The sequence below is a fragment of the Equus quagga genome, chromosome 6 (genome assembly GCF_021613505.1).
Source record: "Equus quagga isolate Etosha38 chromosome 6, UCLA_HA_Equagga_1.0, whole genome shotgun sequence".
Classification (NCBI taxonomy): domain Eukaryota; kingdom Metazoa; phylum Chordata; class Mammalia; order Perissodactyla; family Equidae; genus Equus; species Equus quagga.
The window spans coordinates 63,418,275-63,445,431 of NC_060272.1; the positions used below are offsets into that span (position 1 = coordinate 63,418,275).

The 27,157-nt window shown below is 34.5% G+C and overlaps 1 protein-coding gene across 2 annotated transcripts in view; it reads left to right on the forward strand.

Annotated features, from left to right (window-relative positions):
- The window catches only part of COG6 (component of oligomeric golgi complex 6), an 81,514-nt gene that overhangs the window by 19,248 nt on the left and 35,109 nt on the right, over positions 1-27,157 (forward strand). For both annotated transcript variants that reach the window (XM_046664475.1, XM_046664476.1), the window contains exons 6-13: positions 1,311-1,393; positions 1,763-1,833; positions 4,023-4,116; positions 9,242-9,370; positions 9,449-9,540; positions 11,273-11,337; positions 15,930-16,021; positions 20,717-20,834. In XM_046664475.1, the coding sequence (XP_046520431.1) occupies positions 1,311-1,393; positions 1,763-1,833; positions 4,023-4,116; positions 9,242-9,370; positions 9,449-9,540; positions 11,273-11,337; positions 15,930-16,021; positions 20,717-20,834 (744 nt within the window). The remainder of the gene's footprint in view (positions 1-1,310; positions 1,394-1,762; positions 1,834-4,022; positions 4,117-9,241; positions 9,371-9,448; positions 9,541-11,272; positions 11,338-15,929; positions 16,022-20,716; positions 20,835-27,157) is intronic.

The window sequence follows — 27,157 nt, forward strand, 5'->3', positions numbered from 1 at the left end:
TATAGTTGAAAATGATATGCTTTGATTATCTAATGTTAACTGTTTTCTATTGATTTTCTGTCATGAAGTGTGAGGATTTAGCCTCTTTCTGCCCTGCCCCCTCCTCTCACACACGTGCGTGTTCTCTTTCTTTCAGACCTCATAGGAGAGTTATATGGCATTTTCTGTTTTCATTACAATGATTACATGTTCTTTCTTTTACAACTTTTTGTCTTTCTTAGAATTAGAAATCCTTTATCTTTTCATATAATTAATTTTTTAACCTATGCCGTTCTTTACAGACTGACACAGAGCTATAAAACCTCTCAAAATGCTAAACAACAGGGAAAAGTTTCCTTTTTTTTTTTTCTTGAAGACATTCGGTTTTTCCAGAAAGGAATCTTTTTGTCTCCTCACTGGGAGGGGCTGTAAACACCTGCTGTCATCATTCTGGGATCTGAGGACAGGAAGAGTTCTTGAGGTGGGGGTGAGGTCTCATTGAGTGGCTCTTGATAGATGTCACTGTTATCTTATTGCCTAGGCTTGAATGGAGCCAGTCACCTGGGTGTAGGGAGTTAAGTAAGTGAGAGAATTGGGTGGAACATACATAGCTGCCCTTGTAGTTTGAGAAACTTGGCACATTTGAAATATTTGACATCTCACCTTTTTTCCACTTGGCAGAAATAGTAAACAGCACTAGAGATTTTTTAAATAATATTATTCATCAAGAAAAATAACACATTCATTATTTTCATGGTTAGAACACTATTTGTGGTTATCTGGAAACTAAGGCTCCAGTATGTTTTTCTAAAGGAAAAAAATCCTGGAGTTCAAATCAGTCAACTCTGTATATTTAACGAGCATCTTTTATGCATCCCACTTTGCATTTTACTCTTGGATGAGGGAGCAAGAATGGGCATATGAAAGATATATAAAATATCATCTTTGGTGATAAGAAAGCCATGGTTAAATCGTGAGATGTGTAATACATAGCACATTTTCTCTAGGTAGTAATCTTTAGGTTTGTGTTGCTCTCTTACTAGACCATACATTTCTTAAGGACAGGGATTTTCGTCTTTATAAATTTTGTGTCCCTGACAGGTAGCACACTATTTGGCATATGGTAGACATTGAATTAATATGTTTTAAAATGCAAATAAATGCTATATTTTCTATAAAAATTTAGAGAAAGTTGCAATGAGTATATAGGAAGGCTTTGTTAGAGTAGGTGAAAGAATTTGTTTTTCCTTTGTAGTGATATTTCAATTTAGAGTAATGTAATTTTACCTGAAAACAGGAACATTTTAAAGTCATATTTCTTAATTTTAAAGGATTTTTTCAAAGCATTGGGAAGAGTAAAACAGATTCATAATGATGTCAAAGTTCTCTTGCGTACAAACCAACAAACAGCAGGGTGAGTAACCTTTTCAATTCATAATTGCATTGCCTCTTATATTTCCAAAATTTTTAAAACATGCTAGATTATTTTTGAAGCTATCTGACATTTTGGGAAATAGGAGTTTAATCTTTATGTATCTTTGGATAAGGAGGAGGTTGTATGCTGATATGTTCAGAGTAAAACAGCAGCTGGATAACTAAATGATGGTATTGAAATTTGACAATATTTATTTAATTATAAAAATTTTAAAAATCATTCCATAAAATGATAAAAAGCTAATATACTATAACTAAATCATTTGTAATTAAACAATAATTAGGTTCTTAAATGTAGCTATTGTCTACTAAAAGTTTAAATTATAGTAAATCTTTATTTTTTTTTTAGTTTAGAAATTATGGAACAAATGGCCTTGCTTCAAGAAACAGCTTATGAAAGACTTTATCGATGGGCTCAAAGTAAGTGATTTCTTTCATGTGGTCTGTATTCAAGAATATCAGTGTTAGACTTTTCTTATTTCGCTTGGTCTTTATTTGATATCGTATATTGATTTTAGTAATCAAAAAAGTATTTTTAAAAAGAAAAGCGCTACATTTGAACATAATGTTTGTGTGTGTATCATGAGCATCTACTGTCAGTCAAGAAACATACTTGATTGAAGATGGGAATAAAAAATAAAGTCAATATTTCTACCCTAGATTATCCTAAAGTTGATTGGACATCTCGTTATTTATGTAACTGCATTATGAACGGTGAAGTAATTTCCTATTGCTGTTATAATTTTCTTTTGCTATTGTAATTACCACAAACTTAATGGCCTATAACCAGACAAATTTATTATCCTGTCCTTCGGTAGGTCAGAAATCAGCCATGGTTCTCACCACACTAAAGTAAAGTGTTGGCAGGGTTGCATTCATTTCCAGAGGCTCTGAGGAGTAGTCTGTTTTCTTGCACATTCAGTTTGTTGGCGTAATTTTGTTCCTTGAATCTGTAGGACTGAGGTCTGAGTTTCCTCACTGGCTGTCACTGGGGGCATTTCCCAGTTCCTAGAGGCTGCCTGCATTCATTGGCTTGTAGCCTCTTCCTCCATTTTCAAAGCTAGCATTGGACAATTAAGTCACTCTCTCACTTGGAATCTCTCTTGCCTCTTCTTCCATCTTAGATCTCTGAGTAACTCTTCTGTCAGCCTCTTCCACTTTTAAGATCTATGTGATTACCTTAGACCCACTTGGGTACTCTGGGGAAATCTCCCTATTTTAAGGTCTGTCACCTTAATTCCATCTGCAGTATCTTTTGCCATTTAATATAACCTATTCACAGGTTCCAGGGGTTAGGGATCTTTGGAGGGCCATTATTTTGCCTACCATGAATGGTTTATTTACTTTAGTTTTGTTTTAAAATGCTTCAATAGGCTATTCACAAAATTATCTGTTAAAACCAAGGAATGTAGTTAAGACAGCAAGAATGGAACCAGGAGCACATGATATTTTAATACGTGTTACCAACTGACTATTGGACAGGGCAGGGATGAAATCCATTTAAGTAGTAACACCTGTGCTGGACTGTGAACACCTAATTATCTGGTTCAGATGATTTACTCTTTATCTCCAAAATGTGTTTCTTTTTCTGCCTCTCTTGCTTGCACTGTTTACTCCTCTTTGGAGTGCTGTCTGACTTTCTCTCTATACCCAGGTGCTACCTCAGTCTTCAAAGCTGAGTTCAGGTTCTGCATCTTCCTGGAACTCTCCATGACTACATTTGATCACAGTGATTTTTCACATCTCTGAGCACTAACTATCAGAAATATTTATTTGGTGTTTAATAATGTACTACTCTATTTTTTTTTCATATATGCATTTCTTAGCTCTCCAGTTAGATTTCTTTCTCAAAGGCAAAGACATTCCCTCATATTTCTTTGTGCTTCCATGACATCTAACATAGTGGTTCCAAACTGTGGGCCTCTTACTCCTATGGACTCTGGAGTCATTTTAAGGTATCTCCAATTCCATACAAGCGTATGTTTTTCTGAGTCAATGCTTGCTGAAAATATACCGCTAGTGTGATGTCCTCATAAATCAAAAGGTTGGGAATTTCTGTACAAGTTTGAAGTTCTTTGAACATAGTGGACACTTAATGAGCATTTTATGGATAAGATTAGAAGAGTAAAATAAAGAAAATGTTGATGTTGAGGTTTTTCAAAGTTTAAAATCTAAACTTCAAAAATTATAATCTTATTTACCATATATTAGTTACTCATATATACATTTTTAGCAAACTGCTTGAAGATTACTCCCGAAGGAAGGAATTGGTAATATGTTTTTAGTATTCCTCCTCTCCCACCTTGAACATTGCCAGTTATTCAGTGAAGATTTGTTCATTGATTGGTTTCTTCAGAACTGTCTTTTTTTAATAAAAATGAAGTAGAGGTTTGTGGTGTACTGGCCATTTGAAGTTATATAAATACTTAACTTGAATTTTTAGTTTGGTTGACAGCATCAACTAGTTTTTGATTGGCATATTCTCTAGGTTTTCCCAAGCATTTTTTTGATGTGATATTTGCTATAGGATTTAGACTCTGGGTATACAGCAGACATAATAAAGACTTAACTTTAATTTAATAAGAATTATAATGTTAATTATTTTTCAGATGAATGCCGAACATTGACACAAGAATCATGTGACATATCTCCAGTATTAACTAAGGCAATGGAAGCCCTGCAGGATAGACCTGTCTTATATAAGTTGGTGACTTTTTCCAAATTAAAAAAAAAAAACCCTACTTTTTCTTCCATAATTTTCATGAACTGTCAGTATTATTGAATTCATATACAATAGTTTAAGTAATCTTGATGATAATTTACAGTGATATTTTCATCTCATATTGTGTGTGTATCAGCTTCTTGCATGTTATGTGCTATGGAATGTGGTATGGAGGGGAAAGCCCAGATGTCCCTGTATCTAGATTGCCTCTTATTTATGTGGAGGCCAAGGGGCTTTTCCCCAGTCTGTCGTCATTTACTACCTTGGGATTGTAAGTAGAACTCCTGTATCAACCCTGTCCTGGAGAGGAGGTCAAATAGACTAAAAAATATAATTGCTCAGAGATGAAAAAGAAAATTTAAAATCAGGATTCCAGTAATAGGATTCAGGAAAAGAAAGTGTCCAGGTCTTTGATCCTGTATGTTATGCCAGCCAAGAGATATGTGATAATATTTTGGATAAGAACTTTATGCATTATTCACATGTATACATATTTTTTGTTATTCTGTATTTTAATTTTATTATCTTATTTCTCACATAAAATAGAAGTAAGTACTTTTTATTTTTGATGCCTGGAATATTATGAAACTAGGGTGACCAAGTGGGGAGTTATTATTCAGGGAACAGCCAGGGGACCCCTACTTAGGCACTGAATCCTTCTCTGAATCATCTCGAACTTTCAGATGCTGGTAATGTTTGTAGAAGATTTCTCCATTACTCTTCTTCCTGATTGGTACCTTTCTGGAGTCTAAAATAAGGTTCTAGAGTACAAATGCTGGGACAGCTTTGTGAAAAATAACGTTCCAGTGCAACTTACTGAGTACTTACTGAGTGTTAAGCACAGTTGTAATCGCTAGAGACACAACATCAATAAAACACTGCCTGGCCTGCTGTTGCTTTATTTTATGGAAGCAGACATAAACACATCCAATGAATTTATTAATTGCAATTCTAGAGGTCATGTCTCAGGGGCTCTGTGGCTCCAGTGTTCTGTGGTAGGGGAAAGGGATGAACGTTAGGGAAAGTCTCCTCTGGGAAGTAGGTATGAAGTGAGTTCTGAAGGTTGCATGGGCGTTTTCCAGGAAGAAAAGGAAGGAGAGAACATTCTAGGTTGAGGGACCAGCAGGTGCAAAGATGTGCTTTGAGAAAGAACATGCACCTTGGGAAAGTAATTGCAGAAGCTTGTGCTAGCTCTGGGGTCAGCAGCGAGAGCAGGGTCATAGTAGCCCTGAATGTTGTGCATGTTCGCGTGATAACTGATGTTCGCTATTGATCGCCAGCTCAGCAGGGTTTATCAACTTTGAAATTTCTTTGCCATCTTTTTCACTTTAAGGCATTGGTGTTTGATTATGAGAGTCTTTAGTACTTAAAACATTTGGCGTTTGGGTTTAGTAAAGTGTTACGTTGTCCACAGATTCGTATTTGTTCACAAAGTTAACATTTTTTAAAAAATGCCTTTGTTTTGGGCATCTGAAAAGGTCAGCTGACTTCTACCATCTAAATATATTTTACTAAATTATCATTCTTGATTAACCCTTGGAAAAGAGCAATATTGCATAAAGGTTTAGAAGGTGGGCTCTGAGTTAGATTTTTTGACAAGCTCCGGAACCTTTGTAAGTTCAGTTTTCTTAGCTGTAAAATGAGAATAAAAATAGTACCTGTCTTACAGGGCCTACATGACAGATGGGGACAAAGCCTGAAAGACAATAAAACTATAACAGAGAGGCAAAGAAGATTTTCTCTGAAGGGCATGTGTCAGAGAACAGGGGCCAATTGTAAAATTTGGAAGATTGTCAGAGGCATGGGAAAGAAGGAGGATTTTAAGACCAGTTGATTACATTAAGATGAATGCTAAAAAAGAGAAAATTGGGGCCTGGCCTCACAGTGTAGTGGTTAAATTTGGTGCGCTCTGCCTCAGCAGCCTGGGTCCCGGGCACCAACCTACACTACTCATCAGCCGTGCTATGGCAGCAACTCACATAGAAAATAGAGGAAGATTGGCACAGGTGTTAGCTCAGGGCTAATCTTCCTCAAGCAAAAAAAAGAGGAGGATTGGTATCAGATGTTACCTTAGGGCACATTTTCCTCAGCAAAAAAGAAAAAAAACAGAGAGAGAGAAAATTGTTCTTTCATTAAGTAATCATCTATTTTCAAAGTGATAGTTTCTTTAAATTTAGGAAAAACTTAATAATGTATCATGTTAACCACCAGATGGCACTATCTGAACTTTATTTAAGTATTGTGTAAAAGTGTCAGTGTTTATTATGGTGTCTCAAATGTGTTGATATCATGTGCAAGAAAGATGTCAATTATTGAAGTGCTTTAAAATTGCCATACTCACTTTTACTTAAGTAGTATATAACAGGAATGCTTATGCATTATTAACTTTTAATAAATCAAGTGCAGAAATTTCTTCAAAAAGAAATATATTGTAAGTGGAAATGAAAAGATTGATGATGTCTTCTTTCGTTTGGTAAACCTGCAGAATATAAATTATTGAAGAATGTAGTAATATGTACAATGCTGATTTTTCTTCATTCTTCATGTGTTTGTTACATTTCTTAGGCTTTTACAGTATTCTTTCATCTTTTGTTTTTGACCAAAATTTTTCATCTTTTAATTTACTTTTTGACCACGGTTTTCTTTTTTTACTATAGCTAGACGTAAAAAGGGGGGATTTTAATTTTAACTAGAGGCATTTTAGAATATTTACCTAATTTTAACTTTCACTTTTGTAAAGCTGCATTTTGAATTTTTGACCTTTATTGGAAAGGAATCTGGTTTTGGTCAAAGAAGTTTTCTTCTGTCTCTGGGAAAAGATATTTCATGTCTACAGATATTACTGAAGGTTTATTGTAGCTCATGCTGTTCTTGCTTCAAATTATATGTTATCGCAGGAGGAGTAATATTTATGTTCACTGGTATTTCATAGTATTATACAGATTAGATTCCACTGTTTGTCAGGCTTGATAATTTCATCCCCATTTAAAATGCCAGTGGATTCACTGGTTTCTAATATAACTTGTGGTCACAGTGAGTGTTCTAGAAACAGAAGTTACATTGTTTCTGTTTACTGTGGGCAGTTGGGTCCTGAGAGTGAGCATTTGTTTTATATATTTAAAAACTTGAGGGACTTCCCTGGTTGCATAGTGGTTAAGTTCATGTGTTCTGCTTCAGTGACCCAGGGTTCACTGGTTCAGATCCTGGGTGTGGACCTATCAAGCCATGCTGTGGCAGCGTCCCACATACACAATAGAGGAAGATTGGCACAGATGTTAGCTCAGGGACAATCTTCCTCAGGCAAAAAGAGGAAGGTTGGCAACAGAAGTTAGTTCAGGGCCAATCGTCTTCACCAAAAGAAAAAGGTGAAAGTTTGTGAAGTTTGTGCTGTGATAAGTAGTCATCTGAGCTTAAGTCATTTAAAGGAATGCATTCTTTACGCTAAACATTTATAATATAAGAGCATGAAGGGAAAAATAGAAATAAGCATTGTGGTTCTAACTTGTTTTAAACAATAGTGAATGGAAGGCGGTTGTGCCAATAGAAAAACTTACATTGATATTGCATTTTCATGTTGAAATATTGCTAGTATGTCACTGTAGGAAATTTCAAAACCGTTTCCATTCAGCTGAAAACAAACACACACAAAGAACCATGATCTGGTTACTAGTGAGCAGTCCTTTAAAAAGGTTCAGATTCCTAAAAATTTATAGCTGTTGACCACTATGCTTTCCCCTTTATTTAAAAATATTCCCTCTTCCAGCTTTCTTGTGTTTAAAACAATGTGAATTTTTCGTTAAATCAGTAGCATATCAAAGAAAGCAGTATAGCCTAGGAAGTTAATTCTTTGGAAATCTTTGAGAAATTTTGGTAACTTTTTTTATATGTACAGTAATGAAATAATTCTTAATAGTCTGTTAGAATACTGTTTAGGGATTTATAAGTTAATGGGTCTAGAATCCGCTGATAATGGACTGAGAAAAAATATTTTATTTTCCTGTGTACTTTTAAAATAGAAAGAACTTTGAATGGGGTGATGGGTGTAAGGAATGGTGGTGATAATGGGAAGCAAAGACTGATTTTATTCAAAGAAATGGGTACTCTTGGAAACTTCAGTCCATCCTGTGATTTCACCCCAAATTGTCTGAACCCCCAGTTCAAAGCTTCCCTTCCCTAAAAATCCCTCACCTTAGAAATCGTTTTTTGCCTTTTCAACCACAATGGATGACTTCTAAATATGCATAAGAGAAAGTATTTGCTCTCTATGCCTAGTTGGTCAGTGAATTTAAGAAGCATATAATATGTCTAATATTGAAGTCAAAATAAGGTTTTAAATATGGATACTATGTTTTGGGCAAATTTTGATGGTAAATTGTGATAATATGTATAAAGGGGAATTTTTTTTTTTTTTTGCTGGGAAAGATTCACTCTGAGCTAGCGTCTGTTGCTAATCTTCTTCTCTTTTTTTGTCTCCCCAAAGCCCCGGTATATAGTTGTATATTCTAGTTGTAAGTCCCTCTAGTTCTTCTCTGTGAGCTGCCACCACAGCATGGCTACTGACAAATGAGTTGTGTGGTTCCACGCCCAGGAACCGAATCCAGGCTGCTAAGCAGATGTGCTGAACTTGAACTGCTAGGCAATCAGGGCTGGCTCAAGAATTTTTTAATGTAGAAGAAAAAGTCTTGCTTTTTGGATTGCAGAGTTGTCACTGTAACTAGCCTCTGAGAACTGAATATTATGGCCTAATGTGAACAGTGGAGCATCATGTCTGGGACGAGGAGGGTACTGAAACCTGAAGAGTCCAGGATTCCCACCTTACCTTGGTCTTTACTTTTACCAAATGTGGTGCTCTGTCCCTTATTACCGTGCTCTGTTATTGATCCCCACTCCCAGCATTCCTTCTTATGAGGAATAAAAAGATGTACCTTTAGATGGATTTTCATTAGGATAAAGTTATTTCATAAATATTTTTGTTAAGAATGGTACTGCTTGAGAAAGTTGTGTAAAGAAGCTTTAGATGTCTTGTTTATCTCAGAAATTGCGGGAATAGTTTGATATAACCATTAGGAAGAAAAACAACTGTTTTTTGTACAACTTTTCTTCTAGGTATACCTTAGATGAGTTTGGAACAGCCAGAAGAAGTACAGTTGTTCGTGGATTTATTGATGCTCTTACAAGAGGGGGCCCAGGAGGTACACCTAGACCTATTGAAATGCACTCCCATGACCCTTTGAGGTACAATAATCAGATAAATTTGGAGTATTTGGTGTTTTTCTGAAGGAAATCTTTACTAACATTTAGTTTTTTCATTAGGTATGTAGGAGATATGTTGGCTTGGCTCCATCAAGCTACTGCTTCTGAAAAAGAACACCTTGAAGCTCTCTTAAAGCATGTGACTACACAAGGTGGGTCCTCCCACTGTTATTACTAATGCCTAAATATAGAAAATAACACAAGGCTTCTCTGTTTCTATTCTTATTGCTGTCTTCTTTATGGAGATAAACTCTTCACACCTAGATAGTACAATAAGCATCCAATTAATCTTCCTCTCTCTAGTTTCCCACTTTTTCTGCTGATAGACTTTTTCCTCCATCACTTTCATCCTGTCACACGACTCTTCACACTTTCATAGCTGACCCTTGTTATCAAGCCTGGACTCCTGCTTCACTTTTTTTTTGAGGAAGATTAGCCCTGAGCTAACATCTGTGCCCATCTTCCTCTATTTTATTTGTGAGACGCCTGCCACAGCGTGGCTTGATAAGCAATGCACAGGTTCGTGCCCTGGATCTGAATTGGCGAACCCTGGGCCGCCAAGGCAGAGCGTGCAAACTTAATCACTGTCACACCAGGCTGGCCCCTCCTGCTTCACTTTTAAGGCATTTCTGGAGTGCCTAACATACGTTATCTCAGGTCTTCTGTGCCACCACACTTTGAGGGCAGAAGATGGCGTTATCCTCATTTTATCTGTGAGTAAACCGGCTGAGTGACTTGCTTACGGTCATTAAACTGCTAATTCTTTCCTTTCTACTGCCTGCCCCCTTTTTTCATTCTCATGTGTTTTAAAGTTTTTGAATAACTACATATATACTAAATGTTTTTAAAATTTTGGTCTCGATTTCAAGGAAGAAAAACTACTATTTTTGCGTTGCTCATGTCTGTGGTTTACAGAATTTCAAATCTTAGCTGTGACTACCTTAAGATGCCTGTTACAGAAGGGGTTAATGGATAATTAAGATGCTCTGTTTTTGATAGGACATGAAGAGAAATATTGTGACTGGTATCACTTGACTGTTTTGCATAGCTTAGCCCCACATCGTTCTGCTTCACCAGTAATCTGCAGGAGAGACCAGTGCACAAATTGGTGCAAGACTTAACCTCCTGGTTTTTAACTCTTTGGTATTAAGATTAGACTCAGCACATATGTTAGATTGGCACAAAGTCTGCACTTTGTAAAGTTGTTTTCTCTTTTGCTAATTACCCAGTTTAAAGGAGTGTATTTCTTAAAAAATGTTTTAGTAAAATATATATGATACGCAGCCTTAAGAGGTGGGAAGAAAATATATTGGAATTAGGTGAAATAGGTTATTCTGTGGGAACGGCTTAATTTTTCCAAGCCTCAGTTTCTCCATCTGTAAAAGTGAAGGTGGTTACAAGCAGTAAACATCAAGGACCTAAGACAGAGTTTGATAAACAGTCAGTATTTAGTAAGTGTTAGTTTTCCATTAGATTGCAAGGTATGTTTTCCGTCTTTCTACTCTCAGCTTCTGTGGTAAGTGCCGCTGCCTGGAATAGGCTGTCTGTGGAACGAATGCTAGCGCATCTTCACGTCACTCCTTTCAGTTAGGACGTTTAACAGTCTTCTTCCCCTTGACTCATGTATTTACTCTTTCACAGGAATCATGTTCATTTTATTAATCAGTAGTCAAATGAATTAACAGGGCTCTAGACTCAGATATTAACATAATTGGTAATGTCCTAAAAGATAGCGAATTTAATAAAATATTGTTATGGCTATTATAAATGTTTTTTATTAGTGCCATTAGTCATATGTATTATTGTTTGTTAGTTTGTTGAACTTATGCGAGGCAAACTGTAATCGGAAAAAAAATTTTTCAGTTATGTTATAATTAATTGTAGGCGTTGAAGAAAATATTCAAGAAGTTGTTGGGCATATCACTGAGGGTGTGTGCAGGCCTCTAAAGGTAAAATGTTTTATTTTTACATATATGGTTTGTGGGTAAATTATTGCCTTATTCTTATGAGTTTAAAGAAACTGATAACAGCTTGAATTCAAGCTGTAATTTCGTCAAATTAACAGATTAACATAGGGTGATAAAGTACATTTTAAAATAATCAGTCAATTTTCTAAGAAAGAAAATTCTTATTTTGCATATATTGACTTTTTTTCATATTGTGTTTCCCATAGTAATTTATGTTAATCAGTTGAGCAAAAGACTATTAAATTGAAATAGCTAATCTTTGAACTCTTAACAGAGATTTACTCAGAACATATTCCATTTACTTTATTACTTAAAGCATAGAAAAATTTTGGTTTATCATAACAATAAATAATGGTAAATCCAAGGATAAAATAATAATATGTATAAATGTTATTATCAATACTATTTATAGTACAAGGAACAGAATTTAAAGTCCAACTTGGGTTAGAACCCCTACTTTGCCACTTAATTGTGTTCATTTGTTCCAATTGCTAACTCTTCTGTGTGTTAATTTGCTCACGTTGAACCTGTATATAAAAATACCTGCCATTAGGGTTGTTGTAAGGGGTAAGTGAGAAAACTGTGTAGATGAAGTACATAGTTCCTTGTATCTACTAGGCCTGCAACAGATGTTATTTTTCCTTATTAATGTTTCTAGAACACTTTGCAATTTTTGGTTTACTTTTCCTTCTTAACTGACTTCAGTTTATTATATAGAAGTTGAAATCCAGAAGTTTTATGATTTTTTTCTTACCAAGAACTAAATATTAAAACTAAATTTTTTTTGTATCTAAGATTTTCTTTGGTATTTTGTCCCAGGCAAGGAAATCTCAGGTGACATGTCTTGTGACAATTGATTATATTTACAAATTTAATTAGTGCTATAACTTGATCATCTTAGGGCCCAGTTACATATTCAGCTAATAAATAGCAAACTATTTCGAAATTATTTTGCTTATTTCTCCCAAATGAAAAATTTACCTTCCATAGTTTGATTTTCAGACATTTATATTCATATAATATCATTTGTTTTGTGTAATAGCAGTTATTAAAAAGACAAGAACAGGCAGAACAAAATTTGCTTTTTCTGCATTTTTCATACTTTTTTATAATGACATGTAGTTAAATGAAACTCCTATTCACTTTGGTGAATAAATTGTATTTCTCCCCCTCTCCATTATGTTCCTGATTAGAGCTTTTCTTTTTTTTTTTTTAGTAAATTGTATAAATTCTAATTCTAGATCTGAGAGTTGGAGTAGACCTTAGAGTTTCCTGTCCTGGTCTGAGTAAAAAATGTTAATTATGTTAAAAATAACACCCATTACTTATATAAAGAAATTATATACTGAAGTCTGCTTTTGTTTTAAAAATGTATTTAGAATTCTCGTTTCGTCTTCCTTAAATGTATGGAAAGGTGTTTACAACAATTGTGGGCCATTACTGTGACTCCCTGGGAAATTTTAACATAAGGTTTCAAAAGATAAAGAAAATTAGTAAGCAAGCAAAAACCTTTTTATTGTAAAGTGAAGAAAAATCCCTTTAGTTTCTGAAGTGACAGAAACCTTAAATCTTTCCATATGATAGTAATATTTATTGCATATTCCAGACAATGTAACAGGTATTCATAGTAATTACACATCAGGTTGGCTTGGTAGTGATGGATGATAGGACCCACAACTCTTCCCTTCCTTTATGGACTCACAGACAGTGTCACATTATTTTAAGAGTTTTCTTTCTGTATTACCTCATTTGAGTATCTAATTTTCTCAGTGATCTAGTTGTTAGCTAAGAAAAAAACTTGCTTTAATATTGTTTTTGCAGTTATAATTTGGAATTTTATTTTTAGTGATCTATCTGCTTTTACATTCCATTGATATAAATTTTTTTCCTCCTAAGTGATAAGCAGCTAAACTTTTTTCATAATGGCATAAGATATTGAGTGTTTTGGCTAAATTTCTGTCCTTCAATCTTTTTTCTTTGTAGGAATGTATTTTTTAGGGCAGGAAAGATTTTGATTTTTAGAAGCATAAAGAAAAAAGGTTGTAATGGTAATGGGAGATATTGCAAAACTATATATTTGTTTTACTGTACTCTGAATTAAACTTTTTCTTTGTGTTAATAAAGTAAAACTTCATGGGCAATGGACTATATATTTGTAAGTATATGCATTGGGATATGATCTCTGAAGTTATTTCCAGTTTTAAAAATCTGTACTTTAAAACTAAAATTTCATAAAGATAAAATTACTTATATTGTGGAAAGGGTACAGTAGTCCCCCCTTATCCATGGAGGATGCCTTCCAGGAACCCCGGTGCATGCCTGAAACTGCAGATAGTACCGAACCCTGCATGTACTATGTTTTTTGCCTATACATACATACCTATGATAAAGCTTAACTTATAAATTAGGCACAATAAGAGATTAACAGCAACAATGATAAAATAGAATAATTATAACAATATACTTTAATAAAAGTTACCATAAATCTTAGCAACCTCAATATACAAGTTTTTTTTTTTTCTTACTAAGTTGAGAACTTTCACGTTTTTCACTTAAAGGAAGCACTTTACAGTTTCTCTTTGGCATATCCAAATTGCCAGCATCACTGTTCTTGCAATTTGGGGCCATTATTTAAGTAAAATAAGGGTTATTGTATTTATCAGTGCATTTATCACAAGCATTGTGATACCACGAGAGTTAATCCGATAACTGAGAGGGCTACTAAGTGCTTAGTTTTCTTTAGTCTCTTTTACCCTTTTACTTTTTTATTTTTGTTTCTCTTACCTGCTGTGGTTTTTCCTGTGACTGTTGGCTTTTGCTGACAATGGGTGGCCTCTTATATAACCCTCATAAGACAGAGTGTGACAAACCAGCTGGTCCTGGTGTCTCATACAGAAATCTGATTTTTCAGCCTTTCTCTGCTATTTTCATTGTAGCTAAAAGAAGGCTACTTTTCCTCAAAACTATTGTGCATGTGAAAAGAGGTGAAAGTTATTTTTTTTTTAATCTTCCTTCCTGCCTCCCTTCCTTCTTTTTCCTCTCTTCTTTTCCTCTCTCCTCTCCTTTCTCACCTTCTTTAAGGGAGTTGAAATGAAGAGTATTTTCTTTTCTTTTTCTTTTTTTTAAATATATGTTTATCGTAGGAAAAAATAAAACAAGAAAATACCCCTCAATATCCACCACAGAGATAAATACTGTTAAATGTTTGAATATACAAATGTATAGGTCAGTAAAAATATTCTTAAATATGAGATCATTGTATACATGTAGTTGTACTGTGCTGAAGGGTATTTTTGTGATGCCTGAAAATTCTGAAAGGCAGGTTGCCAGATGGCCGAGATGGTGTTATAAATCTACTAGGGAAGGGCTAACTGTCTACAATTAATATCCTTTATATATTTGTGTCCTAATAATTATGTTAAAATTCAGAAAATATCACTTTTATTGATATAATATACAATTTAAATAGCTAATGAGGCCTTGGACCTATAAAGAAATTGTAATATGAAAATTTATGGTTTTTAAATTGAAATACCATTCGTGATTTATAATATTGTGTTAGCTAGTCTTTACTTTATGCCAAAAGATGTATCAGTTTCATAAACATGTTAATGTAAAGGTCAGTTAATTTCTATAATCCAAAAGGTTTTTGTATGCTCATATACATAGATTTATAAACTCTCAATTTAGCAGATCACATTTGTTGGTATTATGACATATTCCAAAATCTAAGTACAGAGAAACTTCAGCTATCAAAAGCGTTTATTAAACATCTATTGTGTATTTGCTGTTCTACCAGATGCTGCAGAGATGTAAAAGAAGTGGAAAACATAATGTCTGTTTAGAATCTAGTTAGGAAACAAGATGACACAATTTAAGCAGCAGCTTAAGAATAGATATAATGTAATATGTAAGTAAGCACATAGCAGTGTGGTTTAGATTGTATTCATTAACTAGGGAATATAAAGTAAGAGTAATCAATGAGGGATGGAATTTGATTAGAAAAGATTCTTAGTAGTTAATCTTGAGACAGAGCAAATTAGATCTGAAATTGCCATGGTAGTCTTATAATTAAACAAATACGTTGGCGCTAATTTAAGATTTTCTGCTTTCCTATTCTCTAATTAATATAAAAAGAAACTTGGTATAATAGTTTAAAGATAAGAATTCTTTCATTTTTTTCTAATATTTGCTGAAAGAACAGTACATTTCCACTGAGAACTGTTTTTAGAGGTTTAACAGCTGCTTTGTGATTTAGTGCTCAACTAAATTCCATTATATACAGGTGAAAAACCCCAAAATGATCTCATCATTATATTGATTATTTTGGTAACAGTTGCCTTGAGCTAAATTGTATAGATAATTGATCAATTGTAGAGTATATCTGTGTTAAAATGTTTCTATTGTAATGTCACCTATGACAATATTCAGAAACTCTTTATTTAGAAGGAATTTTGTGATTTCTGCAATAATAAAATTTTCTCTTTTTTTAATGCTGTTTATACAACATGTAATTAATGAAGAAAAGTTATACTTTTAAGAAATGTTTAATTTTTTCTCACATGTTTTAATAGGTTCGAATTGAACAAGTAATAGTTGCTGAACCTGGGGCAGTTCTATTATATAAAATTTCTAACCTCCTTAAATTTTACCATCATACAATCAGGTATGTGGAGTGGTCAGATGTGCTTGTTAAATGCCATGTGATACCTCATTTCAGTTAGAACACAGTGGCAGAGTTTTTTTGTTTTCACTATCTGCATGACTAAAGTATAACTAGTAAAACCTCCACACCACACGAATTGTTATATGCGTGTCATACTTGCTCTGTTTTGAGATCTGTCGTTTACTTTTACCTTTCTTCTCTAATGTGACTGTGCACACACATGTTATACAACAGTATAGGTGTATAATGTAAGCATTTTTTGAGTCCTCCTGCATTAGTGAAAGAGATCCATGGCACCTAAAGCAACTATATATTGTACTCAGAATAGGCCACAGTAAGTGAAATGTCTTATTCTGGATGTAAATAACATCAGTTCTTCTTTAACATTTAGTTTTCTATTAGTGACAAAACAGAACCATAGCTTTATCTTCTCTAAATGAAAGCTACTCTATCTGGTTAGGAACCACTTGTCTTATTTAGAATATAATCTTTGACTCCAAAGTTTGCATTCATTTTTGCTTTGCATATATATGTTTATGGTATACACTTGAGCTTTATTATAAATGTCACTATAAGACCATGTTATATGTATAGCTGTGTTAAAACAATATCCTCTCAAGCTATATGTTTGATGGGTTCCATAATTAGTCCATTAAAAAATGATTTAAAAATTACTTTTCATCCAGTATGACAGTATCAGGAACAGAAGGACAATTGTGAAATCCAAGAGGGTTCTTATAACTAACAGATCCAGGAGAGGTGCAGGGATCACTAGTTCATGAAGAACCAAAGGTCCATGACGATGATGTAACCTACCTCCCAGTGGCTGCGATTAGCCACAGAAAACTTCACCGCTGAGAGATGGATTTCAAATCCTACTGGTAGATTTTCAAAGAAAACTAGCAAGCCACAAGCTACCAAACTGATCAGAGATAGGATTTGGGTTAGTCCTGTAACCCATTTTAGATATAAATTTATTATCACTACTTTCCATGATTCAAAAGCAATAAGTTAGTTTCAATTGTAATGTTATAGGCTTCCTAAAATAAGCAAATGATACATACTTAGAAAATGCAGGAGCAGCTGAAAGCAGCTAACTCGTAGCTAATGCTGTATTATGCAAAGATAGTGGTAAAGTAATTTTTAAGTTATCTATTTAGTAATGCCCATGATGGTACTGCATGAAATTTATTATTTGAAGATAGTGATAGCTCAATTTCTAATGTAGGGAATGCTAAGAATAAAATCATTTGGATTCTGAAAGAGATAGTAGATTTTTAGGCTCTGAGAATTCTAATTTTTCTGTGCTTTGAAAGTGACAATTTTGAGGATGACAATTAAGATCTTTTGATACATTTTTGCATGTACTTTTTTTGCTTGTTCACACATTTCCTCATTTAGTCAATTAAAAAGTTGACTATAAATGCTGTTCTTTTAGGTGCTAAGGAAACTGCAATGAACAAAACAGAGCTTAAACTTACATTCCAGTGGGGGAGACAAACAGAGAAGTATAAAATAATTCTAGGGAGTGATAAGGATCCTGAGGAAAATTAAAGCAGGAGAAAGGAAGTAGAAAGTATAGGGAGAGACCATATATGAGTAGATGTATATACATATGACTGTTTTTGAAGGCCTTTCAGTGGAGGTGATTTTGAACAGAGACCTGAATAACATGAAGGAGTTAGGCATGAGACAATCTGGGAGAAGAGTGTCCTAGGCAGAGGTACATTCTGGCCCTGAGGCCAAGAAACACTTGCATTTTAGAAAAGTAAAAGGAAGGCCAGTGGTTGGAGTGGAGTGAATTGGAAGGAGTAGGGGGAGATGCAATCAGAGAAGTAGGCAGAGGCTGGATCACGTAGGACTGTAGGCGGTGGCAAGGATTTAGATTTTATACTGAGTGGGTTGGGGAAGATGTGGGAGAGTTTTGAGTGACTTGAGCTGATTTATAATATAAGGTGACTCTGAGCACTGTATGATATAGTATAATGGGGCAAAAGGGGAAGAAGGAAGGACTTTAGGAAGCAGTTTGTGGTTCTGAGCAGAAACAATGATAAGTTAGACTAGGGTGGTAGTCTTGGTGGTGGTGAAAAGTAGTTGGTTCTGGAGATTTTTTATGTTTTAGCCAATAGGACATATATATGGACTAGATGGGCTGAGATATGAAGAGTCAAGTATGAATTCTTGGCTTTTGGTTTGAACAACTAGATGAACGGTATTGTCGTTTGCTGAGATGGGGGACGTTGGAGAGGAACAGGTTGATGGGAGTGGGTGGGTAATGAAGAGTTCAGTTCCGTTTTGGCCATGTCAGTTGTGATGTACCTGTAAACATACAAAAGGAGATGCTGAATGAACAGGCAACAGAGAAATTGGGGCTAAAACTATAAATTCAGTAGTTTGCAGCATGTAGATGATATTAGGAGCCATAGGACTAGGTAAGATCACTTAGGAAGTGAGGGTAGATAAAGAACGTGGCCTAGGACTGAGTCCTGGGAAGATCCAATATTTAGAGGTTAAGCAGAGAAGAAACCCACAAAGAAAATTTGGAAGGAATAGCCAGTGAAGTTGGGAAAAAATTGGAGACAAGCAAGTTCTCAAAAAGTTTTGCCTCCTATACATTAAAACTCCTAGAGGTTAGAGTCTATCAAGAGGTAGTAGTAAACAGAAAAAGGAAGATGTGGAATCCAGGAGACAGGGAATCGGCATACTTCTATTACATTTCCTTTCCTGTAAAACCTTTTCTCTCTGCAGTTACTGATTGCTTGGAGTTTGCACTTGCTTACTTTCCTATGCCCTTCTCACTATTTCAGACCCAAACTATTAAGTGGACTCTCCGTGTTCTCACCATGTAGTCAAGCACATCAAGTAATCCTTCCCAGCATCCTTCCCTCTTCCCTTCCACGTCCCTCTTGGAGCCCTCACTCACCGTCTCCAGCCCAGGCTGGGTACTCTCTAGGCCTGCTGCATGGATGTCCCACTAGGGTTTGTCTTCCTCACCAGCCTGCTCATTCCCCTGTGTTGGATTCTCTGATTGCTTGACCAGCTCTACATAGTATTTACACGCTTGTAATAATGTAAACATTGAATATTTATTTACCAGAACCCTCTGATACAACTGTATTAGGAAGCCTGGGACAGATGAAGTTTGAGTAGATTGTGGTGGGGGAGGAGCATTGCATAAGAGAATTTAACTCATCTTCTGTATCAGGGAATTTGTGTGTAATACTTAAAATTGAAAAATCAAGTAATAGCAATGTAAGCATCTTGGGTAGAAATATGAAGTGAAATACAAAAAGCATCCGCAAGTATGTCTCCCAGTTACTGATACCTAGTGAGTACTTAGTAAACAAGAGTACATCCTAGGTCTGAGTAACTGCAAAATACAGCTGATAACTGCAAATTAAAAAAAAAAAAAAAAGAATGTAAATGTATCTTGATATCTCTCCAAATTTTTTGTTAAAATATCAGTTTGTATTTGTAACCATTCAGTTTTTTTCCACTGTTTAGTGTATTCATAGGCATACTTATTTTTATTGTATCCATAGGCATATGTGGGAATTCCGTCCAATTTACTTTGGTGTTTAGCCTATAATATTTTAACTGAAATGACTTTTATCTTTTTTTAAAATACAAGTATTATGGCTACCTGGTTAGGAATTTGCTTTTACTTTGCTGTTTGTTTTATGTATTTTTTTAACTGATAATTTGTTTTGTCTGCATTAACTGTATATGAATTCATTCCAATTTATTTTAGTTTCAGAATGTATCGAAATACATAGTATTAGTATTTGCTTTTATTATATATCATATGTAGTATTTCATTTCTCAGTAAATTTATTGTACTTTTTGTTTACTATCTATTGGTATTTATTAATGCCACCATATTTATCTTCAGCAATCTAAATTTTTTTAGGTATAGTAAGAAGTTATTGTGCCTTTAAAAATTGTGATTTCCCACTGGATTACAGTATATTTTCACATCAACAAAAACGTTTTACCCTAAAACGGATTCTAAAATCACTTTCAGTACATGAATTAGGAGAATAAAATTGGGAATTGTTTTATATACATGCTTGTCTTACATCCTGGCAAAAATGAGAAACCCCATTGGATGGGTCTAAGAAATATCCTTGTAATTGCAAGTTGAGAATTATAGAATGTACTAGTAATTATTTAAAAATATTAGGGATTTTTCATAATTAGTCTTAGTATACTGCTATTAGGCAGCTGTATAAAAATTGAGAAACTTTAAGTATATTATTGATATGGTGTAACAGTTTTAATTGAAAGGATAACTCAGTATTAATAAAATTTAAGTATTTTATTGATAGAGCTATTGATGGAATGGCTTTCTTAGAATTAAAATTAGATCTTGGATAATCAAGACATACATTTACTGTAATTGAGGAAAAATAGAGATATGAGTTTAGATATTACAAGTGTCTGTTCTAACCCAATGTTTTTCTAAAAGATTGTGAAATATTGAAAACATAGTAGTTTGTTTTCGTTTTTTCATACCCTGACTCAAAAGGAAAAAAAAACTTGTCATTTGTATATGAAACTAGAGTAATTCTTTTTAATTCACAGGTTATATTCTACACAAAAACTTATTTGAATCTGGATTTTTTAAAAGAATTATACTCAAAGAACTGAATTATTTTAGTCTGTTTTGCAACCTAAAATATTCTTTGCTTTTAGTGGCATTGTTGGAAATAGTGCAACTACATTGTTGACTACAATTGAAGAAATGCATTTGCTAAGCAAAAAAATATTCTTCAGTAGCTTGAGTCTTCATGCAAGTAAATTAATGGACAAGGTATGTTTGAAAAATGCAGTTCTTAAACTATGTGATTGTGAATCTTTCATATTTAAAAATGTTGTTTTACTGTTTTTATATTGGTGACAGTTTTTTCCCATTCCATGCAGTGTTCTTTTGAGTTCTTCCTGTGAACAACAAAATTCATTTTGAGATGGCTTACTGGATCTAGGTTTATAGTCTGTTCCTGGAACAGTATATCATTGAGTCATAACTGGAGATAGAATCTCAAACATTAGTTTCATTTTTCTTTAGTTAGCATTTTTCTGTAACCAAAAATTTATAATTAAAGCTAGCTTACTATATTTAGGTCAGGGCTAAAATGACATACAGATTGGAAGACTGGAACTCTTACTAAATGTCTTTTCTAAACAGCTTTCTTATGTTTTTACTCTCTGATGGTCCAGCTTTGTCCTTATGAAATTTATGTTCCTTTGAATTATATACTATGAATAATTAGAAAACAAACAAGATAACCCATCCACAAAAACTAAATAAACAACAAAACTGAGACTCCTATAAGAGCTAATATTTTAAGTTAATCAGTGTCTTGTGGCAGAACTGTAAGGAATGGGTTTATAATAATTAGATCCTTCTTTATTTTTGTTTCATTATTAAGGACTCAAGTTTTTTAAGGATTCATCACAGTACCATGCTGGCTCTTTTTTTTTTTTTTTTTCAAATCATCCATCTCTGTCTAAGAGCCTGGTTATCTTAGGTACAAGTTTTGTAATATAGTCTAAAACAGTCAGTCACAATCCAATCCATAGTACCTGTTGCTTTTTACATTCCTAAGCTCAGAGAAACCTTAATAGGAGTCTGCTTTCTGACCCACATTCATGACTCAGATTCTTCTGGAAAAGCAACATGAATTTGTGGAACTGGAGTATTTATCTTATATTGTTTCCTGTTTTATGTATTTCTGTTTGTGCCAGAAGTTTACTAACAATTCTGGTTATATATATGCTTATATGAGTTCTTATTTAGACATAATTTTTCTAAAATCATTCATACATGATACAGACTTTGAACATGAACAAACACATGCTAGCTGATAAAGTACAAGGACAAACACAATCAGGATCTTTTGGGCTCAGGTTGCTTTTTCTTTGGTGGAAAAGAGTCTAATAAATCAGTGATTACTATAGAATCACACGTTTATGAAAGACTTGTGCCCAGAGTGCTTTGTCTGCACAACAGGAGGTATATAATCTAAGTATACTCCTTTGCAGAGAGGGAGCTTTCCAGGGAAGGGGACTTAAGAATTGAACTTTGAAGGACACAGGGGATTTAGATAGGTGAAAAAAAAGGGTGGGTAGAGGTCATCCTCAGTAGAGGAAATGAATAGAATATGCAAGAGCACAAGCTGTGAGTCCCCAACAAACAAATTTTCAATTATTTAAAAAAGTCACTTGGGAAGTGATATGGCATGTAGATAGGAGAGAGGCCAGGTTGCAGACAGGAAATTAGGGGAGCATTGAAGTAGTTTTTATGAAAATGCATCATCTAAGGCAGAGATTCTGGGAAGAGCCATGAAGGGACAGATTCTTGAGGGGTAAAGGTAAATCTTCAAAACTTGCTGACTGATTGAATGTGGGTAAATGAGAGGGAGGGAGGAGTCTAAAATAATTCCTAGGTACCAACCTGAGAATATTGATACTAATCATAAGTATTTAGAATACAGAAAGAGCATAAAATTTGAAGGATAAAGCTGACGCTATTATCTAAGTTAGAGAAGATACCCGTGGGATATCCCTCTGCAGTCAATCTGATAGGGAGCTGTACATTTGGATTTAGAGAGTTTTGCATATAAAAGAGAGTGAAATCCATGAGTTTGGATGAGGTCACAAGGAATCATGTTTAATAAGAGTAGGACTCCCAAGACACAGTCTTGGGAAACACTGACATTTAAAAGAAGGAAAGAAACCCACCCATGGTAGGATGCTGAGGGAGGATGACTGGAGAAGCAGGAGAAAACTGAAGAGAGGGTTTTGTCAGAAAACCCAAGAGAATAGAGTTTCAAAAGGGAGGACATGGTTAATTACAGATACAGTATGAAGAATTCTAATAAAACAAGGACAGGTTTGTTGTCTTTGTCAATATACAGATGATCCATGACTTACTGAGAACAACTATAGTCATGGGGTGGGGACAAGAGCCGGATTACAGTATGTGGAAAAGCACATTGATGAGCATATTACCCAAGGTTTTACCAATTGGAAAACAAATGGGCCAAAGACTGAAAGTAAAATGCAATAGGCATTCTTATGAAATTTAAAAGAGAATAATAAAATGGTAAAAGGAAAGATGGAATTAGCTTTCTAGGATAAATTACAAAACAGAAAAACAAAATTTATTATTTGTTGAAAGATCAACAAAATTGGCAACCTTGTAGCAATTCTTTAAGGAAAAAGGAAATTTAAAATTATGATATCAGAAATTAGAGATAATAAACAGAATGAGGATTAAAACTTATTAGAGAATATCATATTAAATTTTACCAATCTTATGCTAAAATAATCTGAAAATCTAAATAAAAAGAATAATTTTAAGACAATGTAAGTTGACAAAATATGGTTTGAAAAGAAGTGGAAAACTTGAATACACTTAGGGAGGAAAGAAAAATTATTAAAGAACATGCTGCTAGGCCTAGTTCAGATTATATAGGTTCACACCTATGCAGAACAAATAATCTTCCAGAGCACAAAAAAATATGGAAAGCTTCCCAGTTCCTTTTAGGTGGTGTAACACTGACATAAAAGCCTGTTAAAGACAATATAAAAATGAAAACCTCAAGCCAGTCACTTTTTAAGCTTTAAAAAAAGTAAAAATAGTTAAAAATACCACTAGGTCAAATCCAGCATATTAAAACTAACTGTCGGTTATTCCCAGGAATACAAGAATGTTTCAGCGTTAGAAAATATGTTAAATGTTTCAACGTTAATTAAGAAAATTTTATATTCTCATATTTTATCAAATTGTTAGGATAAAAATCTCAGTAAATATGAAAGTAAAAGTGCTACCTTCATCATATAAAGATAGATAAAACTAACAGCAAACATAATGATTAACATAGAAGCACCAGCGATATATTCTATTTAAGTCAAGAAAGAGCAAGACAAGAATGCTTGCCAATAACGCTTTTAAATAATAGAAAAACCAGATAAAGGAATGAGATAAATATTTAAAAGGAGGCGACATTAGTTTATTTGTGGGTACTGTGATTGTCTACTTCAAAAACCCAAGAGAATTAATTCAAAAATTGTAGAACTAGTAAATGGATTTAGAAAGGTAATTGTTGACAAGATCAATGTACAAAAATAAATAATTTTGGGAGAGATAGCTAAGTAGGAAGCATCAGGAATTTGTCTCCTCACCTAGACTACAATTGTACCGGCAGAATTTCTCTAATATAACTATTTTGGAACTCTGGAGTCTATTGAAGGCTTACAATTTCTAGGGAAAGGCTTGGACAATAAATTGCAATCAATTTTGGTCAATTTCAGCTCTTAGCGGAGTAGCAACTACCCATCTTTCACCCCCAGCCCTGTAGCAGGCAGCTGTACATTTGTTCCTGGAGCACCTTGCACACAGCTTATGGAGCCAGTTTGGACAAAAAAGACGTTGTCCTCCAGACCTCAGGAGGATCTGTGCGCTGATCACAGAGGTGTGAAGAGGAGGGTGACCATTGTTTTTGCAACCCCTCCATTGTTGCAAACACCTCATCCTCTGTCTAAAGTGACTTCCTGGGAATTTCAAGGGCAAGTGCATTTTTTTCATTCCCTTAGTTTTTCTCCTTTCTCTTTTATGAGCCAGACATTAGAGACTAAGACGTTCAAAAGCAACTGTATATACAGGGAAGATTAGAAAGTAACTGTGTATGTCCAAAGAAAGGAACAGGCTCAGAAAAGACCTGAGAAGACCTTAAGTGTATACTTTATGCTGATCCTTGTTGCAGAGACAGCCTACAACAATTAAAAAACAGATAACAGAAAATGACAAACCCTGGGGAAGGAACAGAATATGATTTCCAGAGTTACCAAATTACTACATACAAATGTTCAGTTTTCACCAAAAAATTACAAGGCATGCAAATAAACAGGAATGTCATATTATGGTCCATTCAAAGGAAAAAAATAAGTCAACAGAAGCTTCCTGGGAAAGATCTCATGGCAGATCTACTAGACAAAGGCTTTAAAAAAATTGGGGTAGAGATACTCAAAGAACTAAAGGAAGATGTGGAGAAAGTCAAGAAAACAATGTACAAACAAAATGGAAATATCAATAAAGAGGTAGAGGAGCTGATCCAGTGGTGTAGTGGTTAAGTTCGCACACTCTGCTTCAGTGGCCCAGGATTTGCAGGTTTGGCTCCTGGGTGTGGATCTAGCACCACTCAGCAAGCCATGGTGTGGCAGCATCCCATATAAAATAGGGGAAGATTGGCACAGACGTTAGCTCAGCAGCAGTCTTCCTCAAGCAAAAAGGGGAAGATTGGCAACAGATGTTAGCTCAGGACCAGTCTTCCTCACACACACACAAAAAGAGTTAGAACACCTGAAAAGAAACCAACCAGAAATCCTGGAGTTGAAAAGTATAATAACTAAGATGAAAAATTCACTAGGGGAGTTCAAAGGCAGATTTTAGCAGGCAAAAGAAAGAATGAACTTGAAGATAGGACAATGGAATTATTGAATCTGAGGAATGAGAAGAACAAAAGATTTAAGAAAAGTGAACAGTGCCTAAGGGAGCTGTGGAGCACCATTAAGTGGACTAATGTATGCATTGTGGGAGTCCCAGAGGAGGAGGAGGAGAGAGAGAAAGGAGCAGAGATTATCTGAAAAAGTAATAGCTGAAAAATTCCCAAATTTGATGAAAGATATGAGTCTAAACATCCAAAAAGCTCAACAAACTCCAATCAGATAAACTCAAAGAGACCCACATCAAGGGGCCTGCCTGGTGGCACAATGGTTAAGTTTGCACATTCTGTTCTGGCAGCCTGGGGTTTGCCAATTCGGATCCCAGCTGTGAACACGACACCGCTTGGCAAGCTATGCTGTGGTAGGTGTCCCACATATAAAGTAGAGGAAGATGGGCACAGATGTTAGCTTAGGGCTAGTCTTCCTCAGCAAAAAGAGGAAGATTGGCAGCAGATGTTAGGTCAGGGCTAATCTTCCTCAAAAAAAAAAAGAGAGACCCACATCAAGACATGTTATAATCAGTATCACATTATAATCTGAAAGCTGAAGATAAAGAATCTTGAAAGCAGCAATAGAGAAGTAACCTGTCACATAAGATTATCACCAAATTTCTCCTCAGAAACTTTAGAGGCAGGAAAGCAGTGGCAGATACATTCAAAGTGCTTAGAGAAAAAAACCCCATTACCAAGAGTTCTGTATCTGGCAAAAGTGTCCTTTAAGAGTGAGGGAGAAATTAAGACATTCCTAGATAAACAAATCTGAGGGAGTTTCTTACCACTAGACCTGCCCTGCAAGAAATGCTCAAGAGAGTCCTGCAGGGTGAAATGAGAGAATAGTAGGTAGTAACTCAAGCTATATGATAAAATAAAGATCTCAATAGAAGTAAATACACAGGCAATTAAAAGCTAATATTGTAACAAAGGTTTATAACTCCACTTTTTGTTTTCTGTGTGATTTAAGAGACTAATATATTTTTAAAATTTATTAGTGTAAAAGCTGGTATTGTTGTAACTTTGGTTTGTAATTCCATATTTTGTTTTCTGCATAATTTAGGAGACTAATACATTTAAAAGAATTATTAGTTTATATTTTGGGCCACAAAATTTCTAAAGATGTAATTTTATGACATCAGTAACCAACAAGGGTTGGGATAGAGCTGTGAAGTTTTTGTATGTTACTGATTAGCTGGTATAAATTCAAATTAGAGTGTTAAAACTTTAGTAACTTAAATGTAATTCCCATGGTAACCACAAATAGCTAAAGAATATACATAAAAGGAAACAAGAAAGGAATTTGAATGTTTCAGTTACTACAAAAAATCAACCTAAAAGAAGATAGTAATGCAGGAAATGAGAGACAAAAAAGTCTTTCAGGTATATAGAAAATAAATAGCAAAATGTCTGAAGTAAGTCTCTTTTATCAGTATTTGCTTTAAATGTAAATAGATTAAACTCTCTAATCAAAAGACAGAAATTGGCAGAATGGATAAAAACACATGATCCAACTATATGCTGTCTACAAGAGACTCGCTTTAGATCCAGCAACACAAATAGATTGAAAGTGAAAAGAAGGAAAAAGATATTCCATGCAAATACTAACTGAAAGAGAGCAGAGTTGGCTGTACTA